This window comes from Pocillopora damicornis, chromosome 10 (assembly GCF_964200805.1).
Source record: "Pocillopora damicornis chromosome 10, jaPocDami1.2, whole genome shotgun sequence".
NCBI lineage: Eukaryota > Metazoa > Cnidaria > Anthozoa > Scleractinia > Pocilloporidae > Pocillopora > Pocillopora damicornis.
In genome coordinates, this window is record NC_142679.1 from 4,739,119 (window position 1) to 4,763,471 (window position 24,353).

Below are 24,353 nucleotides of genomic sequence, written 5' to 3' on the forward strand. Positions count from 1 at the left end.
TCAGATTGAATAATGAATGGACTTGATAGGTTGTTTCACATTTCCAAAAATCTGAACTCAAGAAAACCAGGGTAACCAGGGTAACTTGAACAGAAGCCAGACATTTCTATTATTTTAAAACATTATGGTCTATTTATTTCCTACAATTTGTTTAAACGTTCCGTCGTTTTAATAGTAATACATCCGAGGGGATATCCGAAAGCTCTTATTTCGACTTACGTACGGATTTATAAAGCTTAGACTGTAAGCCAAGATTCCCTCAGAAATGTCATTCCGTCTCTAGATTTTGTATTGGATTAGGTAAAGAAAGCCAAATTCAGCACAGTAAAACTATCTCACCGCGACACGCATCGTGACACACGTAGGCTACGAGAAGAGACTGGGCGGAGAGCAAACAACAATTTAATGGACACAGCTCCAAAAGCCTTGGTGAACAAAGACATTCCTGACTATGGTTTCCTAATCGGTTTTTTTTTTTTATCTTTTTAGATCGTACCACTTTCAGAATAAATTTATATATCTTAGAGCCACTATAATATTCATACAGTGTAAAAACATGCGCGACGACGCCAAATGATTTCACGGATAAAAGATACTTTAATATTCGCTAATCAAATTTTATAGGCTAGGGGAATTTTTCCAGAAAAAGGAGTACCTATAAATTTACGACCTTTTTTTCTTCTAAACCCCCTGTGACAAAAATATGGGTAGTAATAAGAATTTAATCAAACAAAGAAAACTACTCTTACCCATAAAGCCACCTAAAACTATCGCGTACGCTTTCGTTAATTCGTCAATTATCGAAACCTTAGCTAGAACGGCAAGGGAGAAAAAGTAGTTTGTACCATGGGGGTGAGAGGCGGTCAAAACGAATGAGGGGATGGGAGAGGTGGTTCCCTCACCTTTCCCCGCCCCCTCCCCTCCACCGTCCCCTCTAACTCAAAATCGAACGTGGCCGGTCGCTTAAAAGATCGCGAGCTTGTAACATTAACTCGCCCTAATAATACGCCTGCACAGTAGGCTATTGAAACCTGAACTGTATTCTCCAAGACAAAATGCCTCTCCATGATTGAATAACTAATATAAACTCTAGCCTTATAGGTCATTTGAGTCACCTATAATATAAAATTCCCAAAACAGTTTCGTTTCCAAAAATGGACTAACTAATATGACATTATCTTTCACCAGGGCTCTAAGAACCTCAACGAGATGACAGCAGGGATCCAGTTGTTCAAAGAAAAAATAACGCTATCCAACGGATAAATCGCTATTCAGTGGATAAGTGTTAACAAAACATACTGTGCTATCCACCAGATAAAGATAAATAAGGTGGACAGCGTTATCCACCCTTTAAACAACCAGAAACCAATCTGTTAGTTAAAAGAAGTTCAAATATACAATCTCGCCTCTTCACGCACTCCTCTGTACCTCTGTATGAACTAACTGACCACCTGGAAGAGGATTAAATACATGTGTAACATGAAGTACTAGGAAGAAGTGACGCCATATTAACACACAAAAGTTGTTCACTGTGGGAATAGCAGCGAGCCAAACGAAATGACCTATTCGTACTCAAATCGGAGCCATTCCTAATTCGAATTATCCAACCACAAAACAGTGCTAGCATTTTTCATCGTTTCAAAGTTTTTGATTGAATACTTATTCTCTATTGTACATTTTGTTCTGTGCTACTTCTTTAACATAATCTAGACATCACTTCTGGCCCATTTTCGACGATATCATAAAGGCTATAGACCATAGGCATCGTCAGTGCTTGAAAATGTGCCAAACAATCAAAACGGATATGACCTACATTTAAAAAATCTCAGTATCTTTTGCAATTATAAGGTTTATTTCTTACTGCTCTGCGGTGGATTGTAAAATCTTAGAGACTTGTGTAATCCTTACACATCCGTATCCTTAGTATCATAAATGAGGCCTCTAGATTCATTATTGTCAACGTCCACGTCGTTGTGTCCTTTAGTAGAGTCGTTGGCTGTACTGGCTAGAAGGTCACGTTTTAGTAACACAGGGGAATCCTCTTCTGTTAGACGCACCGACACTTTCTCCTGCGTTTTAACGTACATGGTCCAAGGTGAGACGTCTGCTTGGTTCTTCTCCGGTTGAAACAAGATCACGTACCACTTAGGGAGGTAGATACAACCCAAGATGTTGACAGCGAATAGGAAATCCACAAAGGCCAAGCCAAAAATCTTTCCTTTTCCATTTACGCCGTAGTTGATGGTGACGTAGAGGAAACAGATCACGTACCAATTGAACATGCAAAGCGACGTCCAGCGCACCTCCATGTCATTCTCGGGGGAGATCTCCTCGCTCATGGACATAATTGAATACACGGTGGCCACCGCCATGATGTAGAAAATGACAACCAAAAAACCGAATCCCTCATGGATGGAACACTCGATGTACACAGTGAAAGGGTCATCCGTAGGGTGGCGTAAAATCTCGTTTGGCAGAAAAAACGCTATGACAATTGTAACACCTATGTGGATGAGAACTGTTGCTATGGCAAACAATATACGCGGCGTACAAATGCACTGTCCCCAACTCTCCTTGATTTGACCTTCCGGGTCGTAGTACCGGTTGTCGACAAATATGCTTCTAGCTATTAGGGCAGCTAAGGGAATACCAAGTGCTATGATGAAGAACCCTCGATAACCCTCACAGGAGGAGGCGCTGGGTTTACTGAGGAGGGGGACTGGAATCAAGAAGAGAATAATAACAAAAGGCAACAGAACTAACATAGCATTCCTGGCTCGACGCATCACAGGCGTGCCTCTGTTCTTGAACAGCACTACTGCAACGTAAATGCTAAAACACATTCCTGCCACCATGATGAACAGCATAACCAGGCTGCCAGCGTCGCTCCAATAAACGTAGTCTTCAAAGTGAGTGATGCATTCAGTCTTTGCAGCGTTGGCCGTGGACCCCGGTAGACAAGGAATGCATTTTACTGAATCGTCCTCTGTGCTGATGGAATTTTCTGCACATGGTAAGCAGTGCCAACAACACTCGGACTCGCCTCGGGTTTTCTTCAAGGCTTTGTACTTTCCAGGTTTGCATGGATCGTGGCAGATGGATTTCGGTACACTGGTTTCCTTTGTATTCCATTGGATCTCTGTCAAAGATCGCAAAGTCAGTTCTGGGTTTTCTGTGCCCGATTGCTTCCAAGTGCCAACAGATTTGAGCTTAAGGTATGTCTGATCTCGAGCTGACATGGCCGATCCATTTCCAGTTTTCTGAAGGATTTCGATTTTGTACTCAACATCTTTTAAGTTTCTCTGACGGTCGAAACGTATCCTTTGACCACTAAGGCTCGTGAAATTTACATTCTGTATGAACTTGTGAAAGTCGTGCTTTTCTGGGCAGTTAGTTTTGCACTTTTCACGTGCAGAAAGTGCATGAGCCACGGCAAAAATAGAATCAATAGTGCAGGTGGCACTGTATGCCATCGACTTTAACTCAGTCACAAGCTGTTCCAGCGAAGTCTTGTTCAAATGGACAGCGGTGGGTACCACAGAAGGGATAGTAGTGGTCGGGGCTGATGTGGACGGTGCAGGCGGAACTGTAGATGGAGGCTCCGTACTATTTTTGGTGGAGTTAGAGGAATTACTCTTTGGCGGAGTGGTAACTGCAGGCGGCTGGGTCGGTGGACTGGTTGTAGTTTTCACAATAGGTTTCGTGGCTGGTTCAGGGGAAGCCGGACCTAAGGACACGATGTCCATAATCCATGCGTTGCGGCCAGGATTTGACATCAATTGTTGAAGATGAGCTTTAAATTTTCCAATCACTGCGGACGCACCTACTCTAAACATTCCTTGAGCTGCTGTATTTTCGATCGAAAATTTGGCCGCGTTGTCCCATGACGAATCGGTTCCGATCCACGTTAAATCGTTAATTTTCTGCTTAAATGCTTCGTCAATGATGCTCTTGAAAAGATCTTTTGAAGTCAACATTACAACCACCGAAAAATTTTTCTCAGCTTTCAGAGAACTGATAAATGTCTTGACTTGCGTGCCGCTCGCATTTGATGCCAACGAATACTTTTTACCGATACAGACAAATTTATCCAAGGCCTCTTGTTCAAGAAGGTCTGCTGTATACTTTCCCACAGGGCTGTCGTTGTATACTACTCCAACATATGTCCAGTTTAATCGCGCTGCGAGATGAACAATCGCCCTAAGGTTGGATCTGTCCCTCGCGATAGCATGAAATATAAATTCTGCGCGAGATATAAGATCGGGCTTTCTCTCGACTCGGTAAGTGGAAGCGATGCAGCTCATGTGTGGCGTTTGACCGGAGAACAGGATCATCAGTGCGCGGTAAAATACGTCGGTATCGTCACGTTTCTGAGGTAGATCGCCCACAGCTGCAGCTAGAAACTGGTCTTTAGGTCGGTGAGAATTCACCACCAGGTCCATGGCCGCTTCATCCGCCCGAGGACAAGTGTCCCTAATATCATAACCTAGTGATTGGTTGAGGGAAACAATTTTCTTCTTATTGATTTCGTCCACAGCAAATAAAATGGCCTCGACCGTCAAGATGCCTCGTAAGTTAGGTTTAACACACGAGTCTCCTGTTTCCCTCTGATGCACGGGAACAAGACCGGCGACAATCAAACCACTTGGCTTTTTCATATCTCTGTTCGCACAGGTGAAGTTGATGCAGAGCGAACAACAAAACCAAAGCACGATAAAAACCACACTCGTATGAAATCCTTCCATGCCGAATTCGTCCTTCGTACAGAAATTAAATTAAGAGGGGAACCATGGACGGCGTCTGGTGAGCCTGATAAAGTCAGATGAAATAACTAAGTTCAACGAACAATGAAAAGATTTACTCAATTCATAATAAACAGATAATTTAGATGATTGCGCAAATTATGAGAATGATAAAGGTTTCCCAGGTCTGGTGCATGCTTCTGTTTGAAAAAGGCCTCTGAATTGCTTTTACATGAGAAATATCTACGTACCTTGAATTATAGAACGGATTGGAATGAATGGATTGGAATGAATGAGTAATGATTATATAAAATTTCATTTTTGTATTAAACCCATCACTTCTGCAGGAAGACTAGAAAGCGTGGAATTGTACTTCGTTGTGGATCACAGATATGTTGACACCTGAATGAATTGTCAGCTTATGACAATCGAGTTCTCTTGGATCAAGAGCATTTGCATTTAACCCCAAACAAACATAATAAAGGTAATTATCATAAGTACATCTTGCTTTAGTAAGACCTGTGGGCAGCTGCTCGTTCATTTTTAAACATTGATCAAGAAATGTGATCTCTTGTATTAAGGATTTCCATTTTCTCGCGCTTCATGTAGCAGGTTTTAACGAAAGAGGGCAACCCGAACCACATTACGAGAGCAGATAACTTACTATCGTTCAAAACATGAACTTTTTTTTTCTGGCGCCCCCTGAATTTATCGCTATCTCACTGTGACATGACACAAAACGCGTGTTGGGACTCTTTGTGACCGCAGATGCATGGGATCATATCAAAACAAAACAGAAACAGAAACTGAGAAGGGTCTAGTGAACACTGTGAGGTGCTCAGAGATGAAACTGTACATGCATGTGAGGTTCTTTTTACTCAACGAGATCTGTCGATGAATGGTTCCTACACGGCCTTCCTTGCCTTAATTTAAGTAAACTTCGAAATTGGTTTTCGCGTTAGTGAGTTCCGTCTGAAGGACAGGCTTCGAAACAGAACTGCTGAACAGAACTGACCTCCAAATATTTACCCACTGCACAAAGCGATAGTTTTAAGAGCTGACATGAGTCGCTGCTGTTTCTTTGTTTTTTTTACCCTATGGGCACTATCAAGGGTACAAAACACACAAAAGAGACGTTTTTGTTTAGTTTAATCCCTGAAGAGAGTTTAGACTAAACGTGCTTGCATGAAAATTATAATGCAGATGTAAAACATAAACCATAACTTAAGTTATAACGGTTGATCCCGAATGCTGATAAAAAAAAATCATTACCCACTGGAGAAATTGAAGATGAACCCACAATATCGATTCCTTTTTGACAAGAAAATAACTGCAACACATCCACGACATTGTTAGACCGGATATTAATTGTTTTTTAATAAACTTATCAAGGTGTGTCAAGTTTTAAGTTGTTCTAGAAACACCGCATCACTGCCTGAAGCTATTAACCAGGCGAAGGCTGATTTCGGCTCCGTTTTATGTCTTAGAATAATAGAGGAAAATTTAATGATAACGTTCACAGTCCCTTCAGGTTTTGTGGAGGAGAAAACGAAGGAAAAAGTAGAAAACAGAGAAGAAATATATATTCTCCACTATGATCTTACAGTCGTAATCCGCAATGACACTTATTTGCTACAGATTAACACTAAAATTTTCTCTGACTAGACCAATGATTTTAGGCAACTGAAAGTTGCAATTAGTAACTGCACGTTTCTACTTGAGCAAAAGCTTTCTTGAATATGTATATGTCCACAGGGTCATCAGATAACATGGAAGAAAATTAACAATTTCCTTAAATGTCACGGTAGGTCAACAACCAGTTGTGACCATCTATCTTTCACGTGTATAGGACTAAAGGAGACTGTTTCTCACATGTGTTCTCGTAAGATAGAATAGTAGCAGAGAATTTGGACATATTAAAAGCCCCTCTTTTCTGCACAGCTTTCCGCCAAAAAATGCGGCCGTACTTTTTCGAAGAAGGACTGAATGGAGAACAGGGTAAAATTTAGTGAAGTGTAGTCACAGTGGTTGACCCTTTTTCTTTCTTGTTTATTTTATCAGGTATAATCCTTTGTAGCTGATCTACGAATTGAAATTTTATCAGCAGTCAAAACTAAATCTAACTATAGTAGTCTGGTTTCGATCTCTTTCCTCGATCAGAACTGATCACAGAAGTGTTCCCAAATGCATTAACTCAGTTGCAAACCAAACAGAAAATGAATAAATTCTCTCAGACGAACACACTGTTCAAGTAAAAATGAACAAATTAATTTTCGAAGAATTGGTGAAAGATCTCAGCAATCAAACCATTTTTGTACTACTTCTTGGGTGGGAACTTGATGTTATATCGGTACAGCAAATATCCTTCCGAGCAGATTTTCAAACTTTCAGTGTGACTCTTTATCGGTCCAAAGCTAACAGATGATTAAATTTGGAGCCGAACAGGTCTGACTGTTTGTGACTTTCCTCTGAATGTCATTGATCAAGAAAAACTGAGTTTCTATTTTTTTCGAGAAGGCAATAGAGCTGTTTGAGCCCTGTCTGCCAAATGTTCCGTTAGAGCTGGGGAAGTAAGCCTAAAACTTTTAGTTCATTTCATCCACCAACTCTCTAAAATGTTCAGTCTCTCGAATGTAACAGACCATATCAAAATTTGTCACGACGCTAAAAAGTTCGCCCTCCAAATGATGGAAAATGACGTCTAAGAGTTCGTGACGGTCTAAGTGCCGATTTTACGTAAGTGTTGATTTCAGCTTGACCCTTGGTTGAATGATGAGGTTTTTGAGCAAACCTCTTTTAAAGTACGCTACGTTGCTCTGTGCAGTTATCCACACGCTTTACTGAACCGTTGGATAAGAGGATCGGTTACTGTTCAACCGTCTTTGCGAAACGATTCGTACTTAAGCCATCTTAGACAAACTGAATTTGGCGTGACGTGTTTATTCTTTCTGTCGCAAGACTGAACGCAAGTTATGGACTTCCTCTAAAAATTACAGTTTCTAGAAAAGGTGGCCTCTGATATGCTGAGCTTGTAGACGTGAGCAATAAATTGAGACTAATTAAAAAAAGTTGCTGAAATGATACGGTGGATAATGTTGCTGAACTATTACTGTGGATTACAAAATTAAGGTAAACAGTGTAGTCCTCTATGCTAATATGAATACCGGTTTAATTCGCTTTTCGCAGCTTCTGCTTATTGTTTAAGAAATTCGTCAGAGATTATCATTAGGCATGAAATCGAGATGAAAAAGAGAGATTTAACCGTTTATCGCAGATTTGCATGTCATGCTCAGAATGTTTGTCTGTCACTGCGGTGAAGCTTAATGATATGATTTCAAGCAATGGTCCGCAGGTTCAACAAACCGGTTAATCTTTGTCAAAATGAATCTTCTTAGGAAAACACTGTACTGAGAAGATTGGGGTCTTAAGGAATAGATTTACTTAACATATTTTTATTGAAATAAATACGCTTAGGAAAAATTCTTTATCAGAAATTGCTAATAAAACCATCAAAACAACAGGTCTCCTCAAAGTACTTCTCACTCTTTACGCCGCTTGTAAAATGCATTATGACCTCAGAGCCGGTTGTTGTCATGATGCTACATCTCTATCATGCTACAAATTACCAACCAATAGCTTAAGGGATCACTGTGGTCAGTAAATGCTACACTCTAAAGTGAAGAGGTTTTGGATTGCTAGTGATTTCGAAACGAGTTCAAGCTATGTTTGAAAAAAAAGAGGATGTTTTCACCGTGTGCGTGCGAGTACAACGAACATACAGTCAAAATAAAATTACGCCTGGCTATATTTACAGGGAAAACCTTCCTTTGAGTTCTAGTGATCGACTCGTCTGTTAGCGAAAACAGAACGAATAAAGACTTTCCAGAGACTTCTATTGGCTTCGTATCATAAAGTCATAATAACTTAGGCCAAGACTAGATGAAAACTTATTACCAAAAACTTCCAACGAAATACATCTAGCATATTCTTAAGCGTGACAATCGACCAGAGTGCTTACTTTGCAGACGAATAAAAACTTACTCTGCCAGCTACTCTGACTGCTGCATATACTGCGCAAATTGAAAAAAATGAATTTATATCAATGTTCTCGAATTCTCACCGTTTAAGGAAAACTCCGCTACAGTTACCAGACGTCTAATGCAGCACAGGTTTAAAGAGCAGATTTTAGGTTATTATCAGGAACGCGCTACCAAAAACCCCTTACAAACATGACAAAAATTTTAAATGCCCAATCATGGCTCACAGTCATTGAGGTGAAGATTACATATAAACAAACTGAACGGCTTACTTAACACGTGGGGTCAAGTTTCAATATTTTCTATTTTTTTCACCACAGGTAGCCCAGACGTACTGTTTCGTAAGTGGTGTTTGAAAAGTCGAAACGTTCTAAGACATCACTCGCATACCTCCAGCGAAACGACTCTTTGTTTGCATTTGCATTTTTGGCGCTGTATCCACCATCTTCTATACACACTATAGACTATACTATCTTGATATCTTAAAGGCAAAAAAATGCCATATAAACCAGCCAGGTAAAACGCGGAGGTGTTCAGCTTTAGACATGAAAAGAGAAGTTTCACTATATTCCGATTATTTACCCACCATTTGGATCTTGATAAAACTCTAGGAGGGTCTTAAATGGGGTGATGTTTTTAACGGTTAACAGTTAGTACAATTTTGGCTAATTTAACGGCTATCGGTAATATCTTTCCACTGCGGTCATCAGAAAACTTTTTACGTTTCATTTATATTTTTTTTACGACTTACGGTTAATACTTGTCAGTTTTTACGCCTATCAACTTCATTTTCTGACCGTTTTACGACTTACGGTTAACCCCATTGAGATCCTCCTCGACGATAACAGCCCCAACGGGGCCATGACGGTAAGCAAATAAACTAAGAAAAGCAGAACAATTTACCACGTATCGAGGACAAATAGGACAGGATAAAGAAGGACAAATAAATAGACAGGAAAAATACACTAGGACAAATAAATAGACAGTAATATAAAAGCCAAAGAACATCTGACTCTTGAAAAAATATTTCAAATCCTTCGCAGTAAATTCAAAATTAACCCACAGACTGACAAGTATAATAAGTGCGTCTGGGCTGCCTGCGTTTTAACCGGTAACGAGGACGTATTTTTTCTATAAACGCTGGCTTTTAAGGCACATTAAGCTCCTTGTCAGTTCACCTTTCACAAAAAGAAATTTTAATCTTAATTAACGGACGAAAAATACATGCCAATCGCTCAAACTATACTTAACATTGAAGATGACAGAGGAAACCAAATGTCACGACTTTTTCGTAACCTCGATTTTAAGTCGTATCACTGTGAAACACGAGCTCTTGAGTACGGCCTGGACAAAAGACAACGGACAAAGGACTAGGGTGGATTTCGAACTATGTTTAAACACAAACTGAGATATAAACACGGAGCGCCTTTAGGAGACCAACTTTGAAAAGAAGGACCGGGTATGAAATGCGGACTACAAATCACTGGTGTACGGTTATCTAATCATAGTGATGGACGAGCCGTGAAGCCGTGAGCCGTAAAGCTGTTTTCAATGGTGAAGTTTCTTTATCACGCACAATGCTAAATTACTCGCTTTAAGTTCTGAGGAGCTTTCGATGTCGATATTTCGCGAGTTTCTTGATCTCGAGGAGTTGTAAGTGTCACTGACAGCATAAGAGCACCTTCACTTAAAGACAAATTGATTCTCCACTTAGCCCAAATACGAGGAAAATACAAGAAGTTTTGATACACGAATATAATTTTCTGGCTAAACATAAACATATCAATGTTTCAGTAATCTAGACAGGTTCACAATAGGAATTTCGATTGTTGTCATTCGCGACGCGATCTCTTTCTGTTCATTTGTTGTCAGTATGAGTCGATGTCCTCGTCTCTGGCTAAAAACGGTCAGCGGTCCAGAAGAAGATAACAGGTGTTCAAAAGATATTGCAAATCTCTGAAGAAAATCAACAAGCTGATAATATCTTCGTTGGAGTTTCAATCCTTCTTCCCAAAAAATGGGAAAAAACATTTGACGTGTTTTGTCTTTTCATGTAGATGAGAGAAAAAAATCAAGAAAAGAAAACCTAACACGTCACACGACCGATAATTAATTTAAATATGGCGTGACAGATTTTAAAGCAGAAAATATCTGAAGAGGAATAAGCTTTTACCGTAATGGAGATGCACACGAAAATGGCAAAAACGGAAAAATAACCTTTGAATATTATTGAGGTACATGTAAACGTGTTGTTGTAATGGTCATCATGTCAGAAAAACTAAATAAACAGCCGAATAATAATTACTTCAAAGTGTGCTTACCACAAGTCTTTATATTTCAGTGGCTGCGACGATCAGGGAAGAGTCCTTTCCAAATTTCCTGCGACTGGGAAGTATCTCAGGAAATATTCGTGCACTTAGAATCATCCATTGTCGAGAAAATAACGTTTGCTAAAATGAAACAAAAACAATAAAGCAAAAGACGAAACGAAAAATTACATTATATCAATCATTGACTTGCTTAATCTGCAATAATCCAGCTTTGATTCAAGCGCTGTGAGTATGATTTGTAATACAGAAATGGATTCTCATCGGGGGGTGAACCTTTTCTGCAATCACATGAAGCGGAAACAATGCTCTTGAAAGACTAGAACTAATCAAGACACCAAAGTCTATTCAAGGTTACCTAAACGCTATAAAAGAAACTTTACCCCAGTTGATCAGCTTCAATGGCCGGATGCAGGAAACCAATTGCTTTCTGTACGGGTTTTAATTTGAATGAACCAAATCATTTATTTTCCACAAACGTAAGTTATAAATTATTTATAGAGACGTGCGTGTACATATAAATGGACTTTCTTTCCTTTTTAGTCAAACGAACGCAATTATCCACTCGAAAAGATGGCAGAAGTTTTGATCAGTCTGCTATCATCAGAAACTGCCAAGATGTTTTGTGCTTAATGCCTGTCCACAATGATAATTCTATCCTGTAGTCTTTCATGTTTGACAGGTGATCCGAGCAAAATTTTAATGCCTTTCTGTCTACGAATATGGCTTAATTTAAAGCGATCCACATAAAAGTTTTTCTCTATTTTTACTTTGTTTTGTTTTATAATTAATGCCTTGCCTATTCCACAATTATCTTTCCTTATTCTCTTCTAAAAAAAGGGAAATAAAATCTAACGGGTGTCATTTGTTATGCAGGAAACTCTAATGAGTTGTATTGCCTATCTCCTATTCACATCTTGTCTATCGGTTAGACTGAAATGAATCTGCGTCTAATTTTAACTGCAGAAAAATCCAAAGATGAGAGGTAGATCAGGAGATATGATAAAATGAGGAAACGAAATAAAGCCATAAAAATGATAAGGGAATGGGACTTAGGACATTGTTGTAAGAGGCAAGGAACAGTTAGCTGGTGTGTCGTGCCGGTAGGTAAAATGAGAGAGCAAATGGTTCACGTGAAAGAGTTGAATCGATGAGATTTCTCTCCTTGTATAAACAAGGTAACAGTTAAGAAGACGAGAATAAAAGATCATTCAATCTCGATAACCAGGGAAACAACAGACTTACGTTTATATGCAGATCTTTTACAGTCACTGTCCAATCCCCTGAAAGTCATCAACCTTTCATACCTTAACATCAGTATGCATATTCTCCAAACTGTTCTTTATACATTTTCTAAGGTGCTGACAAGGAGAATTTGTTTGCCAATCAAAGCTTCTCCAATTGGTGATCATTTCCTTAATTCTCACAACCTTAACGTGTGATTCAGGAGTGATATTGTAGGGAGAAATTAGATGCAAGTCACTCTCAGTGTTTAAAGGGTTAAGGAATAGCGCACCTAACATGACAATTGATGCGAAAGGGACAGTGATTGCCACTTCATCTTGACAACCCGAGAATGGGAACTGATAACTGTTGATACCCCTTGGACTTTCTTCATCCCGCTCTCAGGAAGATGGGGCACGTTGTGAGAAAGAGCTGGGCTGATTTCAATCACCATGACAAAGATTTTAAGAACCAACACTAAACATCTTGAAAAAGTTAACCTTAATTTGTCAAGTTAATCATTTTTAATGTGAGTCAATCTTCTCCATTTTTTGTTCGGGTATCCGAGGCATTTGTCGGTAGAAAAGGGCGGGAAAACGTGTACGCGAAAAAACGGTGGGGTTTTGGGAGAAGAGAGTAGGGGGGTCAGCTGCAGCTGCCGTCTATCGCTCTTGACCATCCAACACAGAGGTCAAACGGTGCCGCATGCGCACTAACATTCAAGCAGCATGGCTAGTAAACAAAGCCTTTTCATCGAGAGCCCAAGTGCGACGCGCGACGAAAGTACATCAGTTTGCATTTTTTAAGGAAAGTTCGAAGTTTCTGAGGCCACCACTTACATACGTCGTTGTTCTAGACTTTCCACCCTCCTCATTTTTTTACAGTTTACAAGGTGGCGTGATGGAGTCGCTGGTGAGCTTAGCCATGGTGCTTGTAGTTATCCTTTGTTTTGTTCATGGTGGAATTGTCGGCAAGTATTGAAGGATATGTATGAAAAATAAAAAACCAGAACTACACAAGATATTTGTGACGATAGCAGGTCTATAGCTATGTTTACCGCAGACAGAAGACCGGAAACAAGAGCAACAGAGAAAAGGGTAGAGAAAGGTTTTGTCATTTACCTTCATCACCGAAACGAAGCGTCTGCGTTTAAAACAGTTGGGTTATTTAACAATAAAGCAAACACAAGATTGAACTTTTCGCTAAAATTCGTCTTTCATTTGTCCTACGTATTGGAAATTTAACCTTTCCTTCCTCACTTTACAATGGACACGCGCCCAGAACTGCAGTCCGCCATATCGTTTTTAGACTATTGCAAAACGAACGGTGTTTGACAATCCACGTTTCCTTTCTTCTTCTTGTTTTAACATTTCCAAAATCTGACGTTCTGGTGTTTTTGCGATTACCCTCACGCTGAAGACATTTTTGCGGCAAAAAGTACTGACAATAAATTAATCAAATCATTGTGTTGTAGCATGATGAATTTCGACTGGCATCTCATAATATAGGTGCTGTTCAATGACAAATAACCTAAAGTTTCAGCTAGATTAAACAACTTAACGAAACTAATGATTCTTTAAATTGTTCATTGAATGTACTATTTGAACTAACATGTCGCCTGTTTGCTACCCGGCTGCAGCTGATTATGCAGTGAACAAGACTATTAGTATTTCAAAATATTTTTTCTGAATGGCAATTCATTATTTCAGACCTGAAAACTCAGTGTAAATAATTCCACATTCGGCTTCTAGCTTTCCCAGACACGGCTTGCTTTTGCGTAAATATGTAGGAAAACCTGGAAAATTTTCTAATGCAAGTAAAAAAAAATCTTTATGAAAAAATCCAATTTAAGTGAGAACAAAGTTCTTAAAACAGACTTTCTTCATATCTTAATGAGTGACTATCATCCATCGAATCGAACAAAAAAATAACAACTGAAAACCATTTCGTTTCTTTTCGCACACTGCAAAGCTATATGCTCCACAAAAAAGGGACTGACAGCTCTCCAACATCCCGCGTTTATATGGCACAGGCAGTCAACAAAAGGATTGAGAAGTGACAGACAATTCAGTATCATTCTTCAAGTGTTTGCCCATTAAAAGATAACCTTTCTGTTAATTCCTTTTCATCCAAACCGACAATATCTGAAGACATCATCAAAGTAACCTGTTCTGTGCTAATTATAACCGAGGGAGAAACTTTTCTATACCTCCAATCAGGTAGTCATCAAGAATTTATCAGTTTTTTTTCGTTATCAAGCATATATTTCTATGTAACTTGCAACGGCTTTCCCCTTGCCCAATCAAAGTTTGTTATTCCATAATTTTTAACCCGGGCCATACATCAGAAAACAAAACTGATGCAGATCTCTTCGACCAACACTGAGGTGACGAAGATTCCTCTCTCGTAATCTAGCACTTTGAAACCTTTAACAACTTCATCTGATACCATAAGCATTTTCTATAATTATATAGGATGCTTTGATCAAGGTAGCACGCACACAAGCCTAAAGGAGTCGTTAACAATCATGCTTGACTACAACAGCGAATCTTAAATTTTTCTGTTTTATTCGGCCTTTTGTCGATGTTCCCTCCGGCAAAGTAAAGCTCTACTGTTCTTTCCTTTATGATGCGAATTACGGGGCTATTGTGATATTTGATTAAACCGTTGACCGGTAAATTCAAAAGCAACCAGTCGACATCAAATTTGGCCTCACAAGATCAATATTATTATTTTCCGCTCAAGCGTCGGGCGGGGTTAAAAAGGATATTGTCTTAATTTGTTACTTTTTTTCTTACTTATATCTAAAATTTCGAGAAACCGCTATTCTTAATCATTTGTTACTCAAGAGTTTTTGAAGTTTGTGCTAAACAATACTAGCTTTGATAAAACTGCCGAAAACACAAGAGCTAAAAAGACGCGCACTACTCCTGTTGTTGCACTGCTGATATTTCTCAAAGAATTGAACAGCGTCACGATATTTCCCTTGAATTTTCGCACCCCAAAGAGTTATCGTCATCTTGAAGGAAAGGGCGTAATATAAGCATGGGAAAAATCGAGAAATAAAAAAGATGTAATAAAAAACAAAAAGGGCAAACAGATTATCACAATATAACTTGAGAATATCAACAAGGATCGCAAATGGGAAAATTGAAAAGTTGAGTCATAATCTCTCAACATGAATCTCTCAACATGAACAATCTGTCAATTAGCAGTCCCCCCCCCCCCCCCCCATACTGTAGAGAGTGATCTCTTCTCTCAACACCAATTGGTTTTCAAAAACTGGTAAAACACTTTACACTATTTTTCTGACGGTGTCAAGTGTTTTCCAGGTAATCACGAAAGCACATGAACCTATATATAATTTTTTCGTCTTTGAAAGACATAAACCAAGCCAATCAGACAAGAGGAAATATCCAAAGGAGCCAAGCAAACTATTCTGGTTATGTATATGGATAAGATTTTGGAATATATTTAAACCCCATCAAATGGGATATTCCTGGGAGGGCCTCTTTATAAGTCTTCTTAAAGCGATTAGGGAAGGGATTGAGGTTTCTCTCGAGAGCTAATAATTAATTAGCGAAATTAAGTACCCCTACCAAGTTTTTTGGCATGTTTCGCACTGTCACATAAGTTGGTTCCCACTGATGTGTTAATTAAACACATTTCAGCATCTTGCGAATGGGAACCGCTACGAACAGATTCTACTCAAAATGCACAAGTGTGTGGTGATCATTAAAATGTAACATACAAATTCTGGTCACTGGACAAACAGAGAACACAGGATTAATTTCACATTTTCATTCAAATATATTGCCGACTGAAATAGATAAACTACCTGACTTAAGAAGTATACAATCTTTTGTGCTGGGACGCTTAATTTTATTATGGACAATACATTCTATTTATCTTTGTGTCATTGACTGAAAAATTACACCTTTGACTGAAATCATCAGGCTTTGAACCTTCCATCTTAACGTGAATCATTGCGCAAACGCTTAGCGTCCACATTCAGTGGTGCAGGATAGCTGTTTCATGAACATTGTAACGTGACCTTACTACGAATTCGATAGAGGTCATTGGTAAAGCGTCTGAAATACTAATTTGGGGGTTAGAGGATTTTATTCATGTTGGAAACTTGGAATTTCTTTTGTCCAAGAATACTTCTATCATTGACTGAAAAATTTCATACTTCACTGCATACTGTTGTCTCTATTATCGATGAAAGACATAAACAGTCCGACAACAATCACTAGCTTGAATATGTACGTTGTAAAATATTACGTGGATAAATTTCACAGTGTTCAATACCACTTGACGGAAGGATGTAAAGGATCTTGATACAAATTGATGTAAATCGTTACATTTCGTTGATTTCTATCGTGTCCCTAAAAGTAGAATCTCATGCCCTCAATACCCTCTAGTCACAGCTCACCGGCTCTAAAAGGTTCAATTTGCAAAATGAATAATTCGATAAAGACAACAAAAGATTGAATGAAATACTTTTTGGTTAATGTCTTAGTCTGTTACCATAGATTTACAGTTTGTTTAGAAACGCTTCAGTCCATGACAAAGATCTCTCGCTGTGCATCACTCGACGCACACTCGTCACAATTCTAATTCGACCATTTGAGCGAGCGCCGCGAACAGGACGTACGCATATTAAGCACAAGTGTAGATTGAGGTCAAACACTGGGAGACCTGGATTTCCGTCACTCAGCGACGCCAGGTCATGCAACAACGCTTATATGGCAGTCAGACGAATGCGCAGACGTTTTAGCTCATCGAAAACACGGCAGATGAATACGCGCGCGACATCCTTATAAGAAACCTTGAAAGTACGCTTGGCTAACAATCAGCACGTCAGCGGCGTGGTTCTTGGCTCTGGTACAAGTCACCCTCGAAAACAAGTCATCAACATCGCAGAATCGTTCACCAATATTAGAGCTAAGTTTACCGCAGCAGAGAGTCAAAACTCTTGTAAAAGGTCGCATTTATCCCCACTTCAAATCGTTCTGCTGGCTCAAGGATATTAAGCCAGAGTTATCGACGTGACTAAGCACAGTGATCATATTTGAAGGCCCTGCTTAATGTCATACAAAGATTGATACGAGAGAAGAGTGCGTAGCCATTTGCAGGTAACCCAATCAATCGGAGTGCGCTCGAGAGCATGCCTTTCTGCATTTGATGAATAATTTGAAGCCAACTGAGTTATGTGAGACCAAAAATGCGACGAACAACAGGTCTTCTTGTAGTTGGAATTCTGAGTTTCATTTTAGTCGCTTCAGCTGAAGAGGGGAACCGTAATGCAATTGCTGAAGGAACAAGACGAAACAAAGGTACGACTCAGTAAAGGATTCTGCTCTCACACGTTCGATTTCATTATTTAAAACCTGTGTTACAGATGCGGAAAATTTGCTTGTTCTTGACTGTGTTACGTGCGTTCATCTGATAAAGGTTACCAAACGACACTAGCTTATCGTAGAAACTGTGAAGACCGTCCGAAGCCATTCTGACAGAAATGCCTTCAAAAAAAGCTACAATAACAGCCAGACAAGAATAACTATTAGATATTTTGAAAACGACTGAGTCTTAATAGCTTTTTACTTTCCCATCGAATTGCTTCATGTCATCCGAAACTCAACTGATAAATTTTTCAACCAAAGATGTTCAGGGAGCAAGTAAGATTATTCGAGAGGACATGTGCGTTTTGGTTAGTAAGTAGGCTAATATCTCGTACAAGTATGGTGTTTTTAAGTACCATTCAGAATTTGATCAAAGCGCTCCCGAATTACCCACGACCTATGCTTTTGCTTGCATTCTTTGCAGAATTCGTAATGACTTGTTATGATGCCATTTACTAAAAAAAATCGAAACCTTTTATTGGGCTTTTTATCGCGAATAATCTAAGAGAAAACGCTTGCAGATTTGTTTGATATTGCTTATTCTGTACCGTCCTTGATAGATAAAACCTCACCAACAGCTTGCCGACGAGGTGCCTTGTGCTGCAGACTTGGACGAAAGGCAGTACGACTTGATTACACGTCGTCAGTTTACACATGCAACATCGAGGCTTTGATACAAGGTCTGAAACACAGTAAGTCTGCAAGTCATCGATTACGCAAGCCTAACCATTCACAGGCGGATAGAATGGATGCTGCTAACTCGCTTCGCATGTCACAAGGATTTGGACGGCGTTTGAACTTCTGCAAATCTCAAAGACCAGTGCAAAGGCGATGCTTTGAAGATTGCTGCGAGCGTAGACTGCGAGAAAGGCAAGTCAAGGCAAAAGCAGCCACACAATCACAAAAGCAAAGCTCTTCTACAGAGTTGGAGACACACTCTGGAGAAACATAGTCTTTTTGAAAAAAACTCTTCCGTAGTAACACGTTGGGGTTTACATTCTAATAGAGAAGCAGGACAGAATGACTCGATAATTAACGAGATGGTTTTGCATTTGTTCCAGTTATACCGTGTCAGTGTTTCGATGCCGTTGGTAAAGTTGTTTATAAAATATTTTATTTCTAAAAAAAGAGTCAGTAGAGACGAATTTATAGTATTCGTGGAATTCTTAATTGCCATTCAAGTTCCTATTGCCGATTTACGTCTTTTCTGTAGAAGAATGTCAAGCATTTGGATTCTCTAAGACCGTGGTTGACATTTGCTTCAAATAATAACGAAATAGCATGTCCATTTTCATCCAAATTGTTATTTCGTGAAGCAAAATGTGCGTCGGCCATTGGTATCCTGCCACGATGAAACAATTTTTTCTGAAGTTGTAACAAAGATCATTAGGAAATCAAATCGACTTGAAAAGGGTTTAGACCCTTAGGCATTTTAAGATCTTCATAATGGTGGAAAAGCGTAATTTCTTGTCCCGATCAGAATTCTAGTGTTGACTAAGTAAATGAATAATCTAATTTAAGACTGTCTGGTTTTATAGCGTTAATGACAGCAAAGAGACTATTAATACGTCGGCTGTGTTGTTTAGTATATCTAAGCTGTCAGCATTACACGTTCTAATGATGTGCTAAGTCAGCTGCGTGAGTAACGTATAGCAAAGTGGAGCTAAGTGGTGGGAGGGACCGAGTTACTGACAAATGTGGGCTGAGCTACCATTAGCATTGTTATCACGCGATCAAGGAACTGTTATTGACGTACTACAAACGTTCAAATATCCATCTGCAAAGCCACAGGATTGCTTGACCTCTCGAAACTTTTTGTTGTCAGGCAGTAAGACAGACGAGAGTACAAAGGACTTAAGGGAGATATTTAAGGTTAACGCTTAACGCAGGTATTAAAAACAGAGAGATTTTCCCTGGAAACTACATACACCGTTCAAGCTCTGTTTCCAGACATTAAGGCAATCCTAAGCAACTCAAGAGTAGTTGGTGCTATTAGCGGGTATAAACTAGCAATACAGGAAATAAACTGAAAGCTAGTCACAGAGATAACAGATATACGATCAAATACAATACAGATTAACGATTTGAGTGAGTAGTTGCCTTCTCCAAAGAGTTCTGATCCACGTCTTTCGATAATCTTCTAACATAGAGCTACACCTTTGATCTAATTAACAATTCCTTCTTTGCATCATAAGTCCGATAACACTTATTTTCTGGGGTAAACGTTCCTCTTTCATTAATTAGAATTCGCAATATATTTCACTCTACCAATATAGGCACCCGACGTGCAAGTAGGGTTTGAGTTAATTATCCTTTCCCTTTGAAAAAATTTTCTTATCTTGTCAGACAATTACATAAAAGTTAAAAGAAAAGTTTCATGTAGTCATTATTGTCAGACAATTACATAAAAGTTAAAAGAAAAGTTTCATGTAGTCATTATTTTTTGCCTATCCTTTTTCCCCATATAATCTTAGCACCAAAGTCTTCGGATGCTACAGTCAAACATTTTCTCAGTGCGGATGGACCTATACTGATCCCAAGTTTTGTGGTATCAAGTTGATCTCTTGAGAAAGAAAAAACGCCGATGTCCTGAGGTCAAGAGTAAATGTAATAATAAACCCAGTAAAATGTCTGTTATTCAATGAAGCGTGTGCATTGACGTCTGAGTTCCTTCCTGTGTTAAAAACGGGAAGATTTAACTTGAGCACGCAGATTAAAGAGTCTGATTGATTACACACGTGATTGGCCAATTTTCCTCATACCAATATCAACATTATCTTTTCATAAACGTTATTACTGAAAACCCGAGCCAGGATAATTAAAGAGTAATTCGGTTGATGTGAGAAGTCTTTGCAGATTACAAAATGAAAAATAACATTCCAAAGTGTAAATTGGATAAAAATTTTAAATTCCATTATCTGGAGTAAATCCGTAAGTAAGATATAGAATGTTTATCCGTGAGGGTATTTTTGGACTTCCTCGACATTGATATCACTCAGCAGCCATATAATTGAAGTGTTCAAAACATCAGCTGTTTGCATTGCCTAAGTGATTTACGAAAAACCGCTTTTCGGCTTATCTCTAGCTCTCAGTTCCTCAGTAAAGGAAATATGAGTGTGCAGGCTACAAGTATGGGCATAGAAAAGAAGCGCTTGGGTTCCTTTTCATTCTGAATAGGATTGAAAATTATCACGTGATCACTGAGCTGAACTCGTCGCTACATGACACACTATATGACAGTCAGTTAAAAAAAAAAAAGGATAGAAACAGATCAACCAGGATTTGACGAATCAAATTGCTTCTTCTGACTTGATCAACAGAGAAAGTAATTGAACTGTAATTCCACCACTTACGAACTGTGCTTAGATGTTGGTAACATTGGTAATGCCTCCATAGCTTTACACAGATCCTTCGATCTTTTGGTACGCACTGGGTGATATATATAAGTGGAATTTGGTAATTTAGATACAAAGCCAGCTGCCAAAACTAAAAAAAAGCTACTCAAATGTACTCTAGAACCTGTTTTTGTCTTTCAGTTTTGAGTTTGATTTATCAAATGCCGAATAAAAAATAGTACTAAAACAGTTAAATGAAGAGTTGGAATTTAACCCAGGATCAGCACAGACCACATCCAAAAGACCGCGTTTGATTTCTCCGACTACCTCCCAAACGTTTCCGTTTTCGTGCTTGCGCAGTTACCAAATTTGCAACGTAGAGATTTGTTCTCTTGATGTCTTTTTTTTTAACTTCCTTAAGTAATTAGCATTATCCAGAGATATTTTAATCAGTGACAAGTAACCAACGTCTTCTTTCTCGTCATCGTCTTATCGCATTAACACGTTGTAAAAACTTCCTCATTACAGACGCGACGTTGCTTTGAAGATGCCTGTAATCTCCAGGTCGGAACTTTCAATAAATTTTTTAAACAAAGCGAAAACCGTCCAGACCGAAAAAACCTTTAATCTAGGTCTCAATTTTAATTAAAACTAATAGATTAGTCAAGGATCTCCGGTAGTCACTACGCCCTTCAGTGAGTTATAGTTTCACCACACCAATTTAAGTTATTGGAATAATTTAAGTTTACTCACTCTTGACAACAGCTCATGTCAATTTGGCTTCCTGTATCATGAGTGGTCACGGAATTCTTTTAAATGAGGCATGATTCAAACGTCTTTGTACACATTGGTCCACGCGCAAAATTATCCTGTTTTATTTTCTGTTTAGTGTGAAGTAAAGAAAACAGGAGTAGCCTGAAGGCAGGCCAACACAACTTAGAACTGTAATGAATGCAGAAGTCCTGGTAGCCTGAGAGACTGATATTTTAAGGTCGAAGATAGATTAGAAATTGATTCAGATGAAGAGCCATAACAATTAAGAAACCTTTCGTGTCAGCCTACTCCGGAAAAGATTACTCTTGAGACGGATTCCTGACTAATTATTCCATCATTCCGAGCGAACTAAAGTGGAATGGATCCAATATTAAAAGGATAATCGAAATACCAACCAACGGCACAATTTCCTCCCCTTTTACTTCCCAACTGGTACAGGTGTCAATTCGATCAATTTAGGCTGTTGGATATCTTTCATTTTGAGACAGTATCTCTTAAGAAAATTTAGCTTGGCGAAAGCATTGATCAAGGATCAAGGATCAAGGACACGATTTCGTAATTTACTTCAATAAAGGAAACTTCTCTAAGACATTTGCTCGACTTAATCGTAGAAAGTTTGATGAAGTGGAATTACTCATAAATCCTCTTGGACGTTTCCTTGGCAAAATTTCTCAACAAGTTTCCTATGCAAACACTGGAATGTTTTTGGAAAGCTTTCCATACTTTTCTATCTCTACTGCCAAGGACAAGGGCAGCTCACTAAAGTGTTACTCGTCGAAGACAACTTTGTATTTGAATGCGGCAGATAGGACACGGAAACCTATTTGCTGCTTGTTATAGTTGACACTGTCGGGGTAAAGTTGTTACCTTGCAAAGCCGAGACGCAGTTGAAGGTTTCCATAGCGGCTCCCAACCTCTTACGCGTTTAGATGGGGATATACAAGCACATCAAAGTTCTCTGTTGCTTGTATAAAAAATACGCGCGACTCTAAAATATTGCAACCATATTCTCAGGTAATACTTCATTTTTTTAAGTTTCTAAGTTTTCTAAGAATATGACTGAACTGGGTCACTTGTCAACCATCCTGTAACTAAAAGAATAAAGGCGGATCCGGAATTTTTTTCTTTTGGTGGGGGGAGAGGTCTAAAGTGACTTCTCGACCAACATAAGCCCCGTCGCACAAACAAAATCAGCCATTTTAGTGGTAACATGCCTCATGTCGTTACAAGAATTTTGGTGTCAGACAAGTGGTAAATAAAGCCAAGAGGTATGATAGGAATGGGGTGTCCCCGTACCGCATTAACACGTCCGTACCCCCCCTAGATCCACCACTAATGAAATAACTCTCTGGTTATTGGAAACAAAATGTACTCAAAATAAATGTGACGGGAAAAGTAGCGCGATATCCAAAAATTCACAATATCATGAAATTCTACAAATCATATTTGCAATCGCATTCGCGCAAAAATGAACATTTTCTTACCATGACTGTCCCATACTTTTGAATTCTGGAATCCCAGCATACAACGAATTTCCACGAATTTTCCCACAAAGGATGAGAGGTAAGGTGGTCTCTCATGCTGTAGGTGGTGTACGTGTAACTAACCCGGTACGTGATGGAGCACACAAAGTCTCTTTGGATGTTTAATTTCTCATCTTTGGTTTTGTTGACATAGCCGCTTTGCTTTTGACGTCTTTGCTAATTTTTGCTGACATGAACATTGTCATTATTGTTATTGTTGCTGCTGTACTTCTTGACGTCGTTGTTGTTGCGATAGTGATTGCCAGAGTCATTGCTGTCATCCTGCTTTCTCGTTCAAAATGCGTTTTGAAAGATTCCATCGTAAATCTAACAATGATCTTGATTTCACATCGCCACTTAACACTTACTTTGAATTCGGCTGAGCACTTTGAGATGATTCACAGTGAACTATCGAATACGAAGCTGTAAACAGAAAAATGAGAGAAAACGTGACTGAGTATCAGTTATAGAAAACAAATCTTCTAATCAATACCAGTCCAAGTTTCATTAGTTTAGTAATGGGCCCCTGGTTTAGTGCGTATTCAAATCCAACTGGTGCGGCACTCCTTCGCTGCTCAAGTTTTCATTAGGCAGATGTGTAATACTTCCATAGCTACCTGAGGAGAAGTAACAGGGTACCAGTATTGTGTACATTCTAAACCATCAGTCAACATTCTGCGAACGAGCAGACATTAATTGACTTACCATGATGGCAGGCCGCCATTTTAGATATTTCTGTGGCGAGAGAGGTCTGGGCCAAGTGGCTGAGCCACATTATTGGCACATATCTACTTCGAATACAGTCGGCCTAAGTCAATTAAGTTCATCACGTTAGTACATATACAAAAACATGAAATTGGAGGGTTTCGAAATTTTTTCCTCTTTGTCTTCTCACGTTCATTGCTTGCCCCAGTCCTTTTCGTCACAACTATCGTCCAGTTCGACTACTTTGGAAGAGACCCTCTGCAAAATCTTGAGTCATGGAA

General features: G+C 39.1%; 2 protein-coding genes across 4 annotated transcripts; one reads left to right on the plus strand and one right to left on the minus strand.

Annotated features, from left to right (window-relative positions):
* Positions 1-385: 385 nt before the first annotated feature.
* On the minus strand, positions 386-11,232 carry LOC113669276 (metabotropic glutamate receptor). 3 transcript variants are annotated; one of them, XM_027185278.2, is made up of 2 exons: positions 11,101-11,232; positions 386-4,809 (listed from the first exon to the last, which is right to left on the minus strand). In XM_027185278.2, the coding sequence occupies exon 2, from the start codon at positions 4,743-4,745 to the stop codon at positions 1,905-1,907; it is 2,841 nt and encodes a 946-aa protein (XP_027041079.2). In that variant the 5' UTR covers positions 4,746-4,809; positions 11,101-11,232; the 3' UTR covers positions 386-1,904. The 3 variants fall into 3 exon arrangements, with proteins under 3 accessions (XP_027041079.2, XP_089040109.1, XP_027041077.2); XM_089183983.1 differs by lacking the exon at positions 11,101-11,232 and adding an exon at positions 8,863-8,976; XM_027185276.2 differs by lacking the exon at positions 11,101-11,232 and adding an exon at positions 4,994-5,162.
* A 5,210-nt stretch (positions 11,233-16,442) lies between these two features.
* Positions 16,443-19,818, plus strand: LOC113669267 (uncharacterized). Its single transcript, XM_027185267.2, has 2 exons — positions 16,443-17,669; positions 18,296-19,818. Exons 1-2 carry the CDS (start codon positions 17,558-17,560, stop codon positions 18,685-18,687), a joined length of 504 nt encoding a protein of 167 aa, XP_027041068.2. The 5' UTR covers positions 16,443-17,557; the 3' UTR covers positions 18,688-19,818.
* The last annotated feature ends 4,535 nt before the right edge of the window (positions 19,819-24,353 follow it).

Bases quoted from the DNA above. Each gene is read 5' to 3' on its own strand.
- LOC113669276 (XM_027185278.2), bottom strand. From the start codon at position 4,745: ATGGAAGGATTTCATACGAGTGTGGTTTTTATCGTGCTTTGGTTTTGT.
- LOC113669267 (XM_027185267.2), top strand. From the start codon at position 17,558: ATGCGACGAACAACAGGTCTTCTTGTAGTTGGAATTCTGAGTTTCATT. The intron at 17,670-18,295 runs GTACGACTCAGT...CGTCCTTGATAG, and splicing joins AGGAACAAGACGAAACAAAG to ATAAAACCTCACCAACAGCT.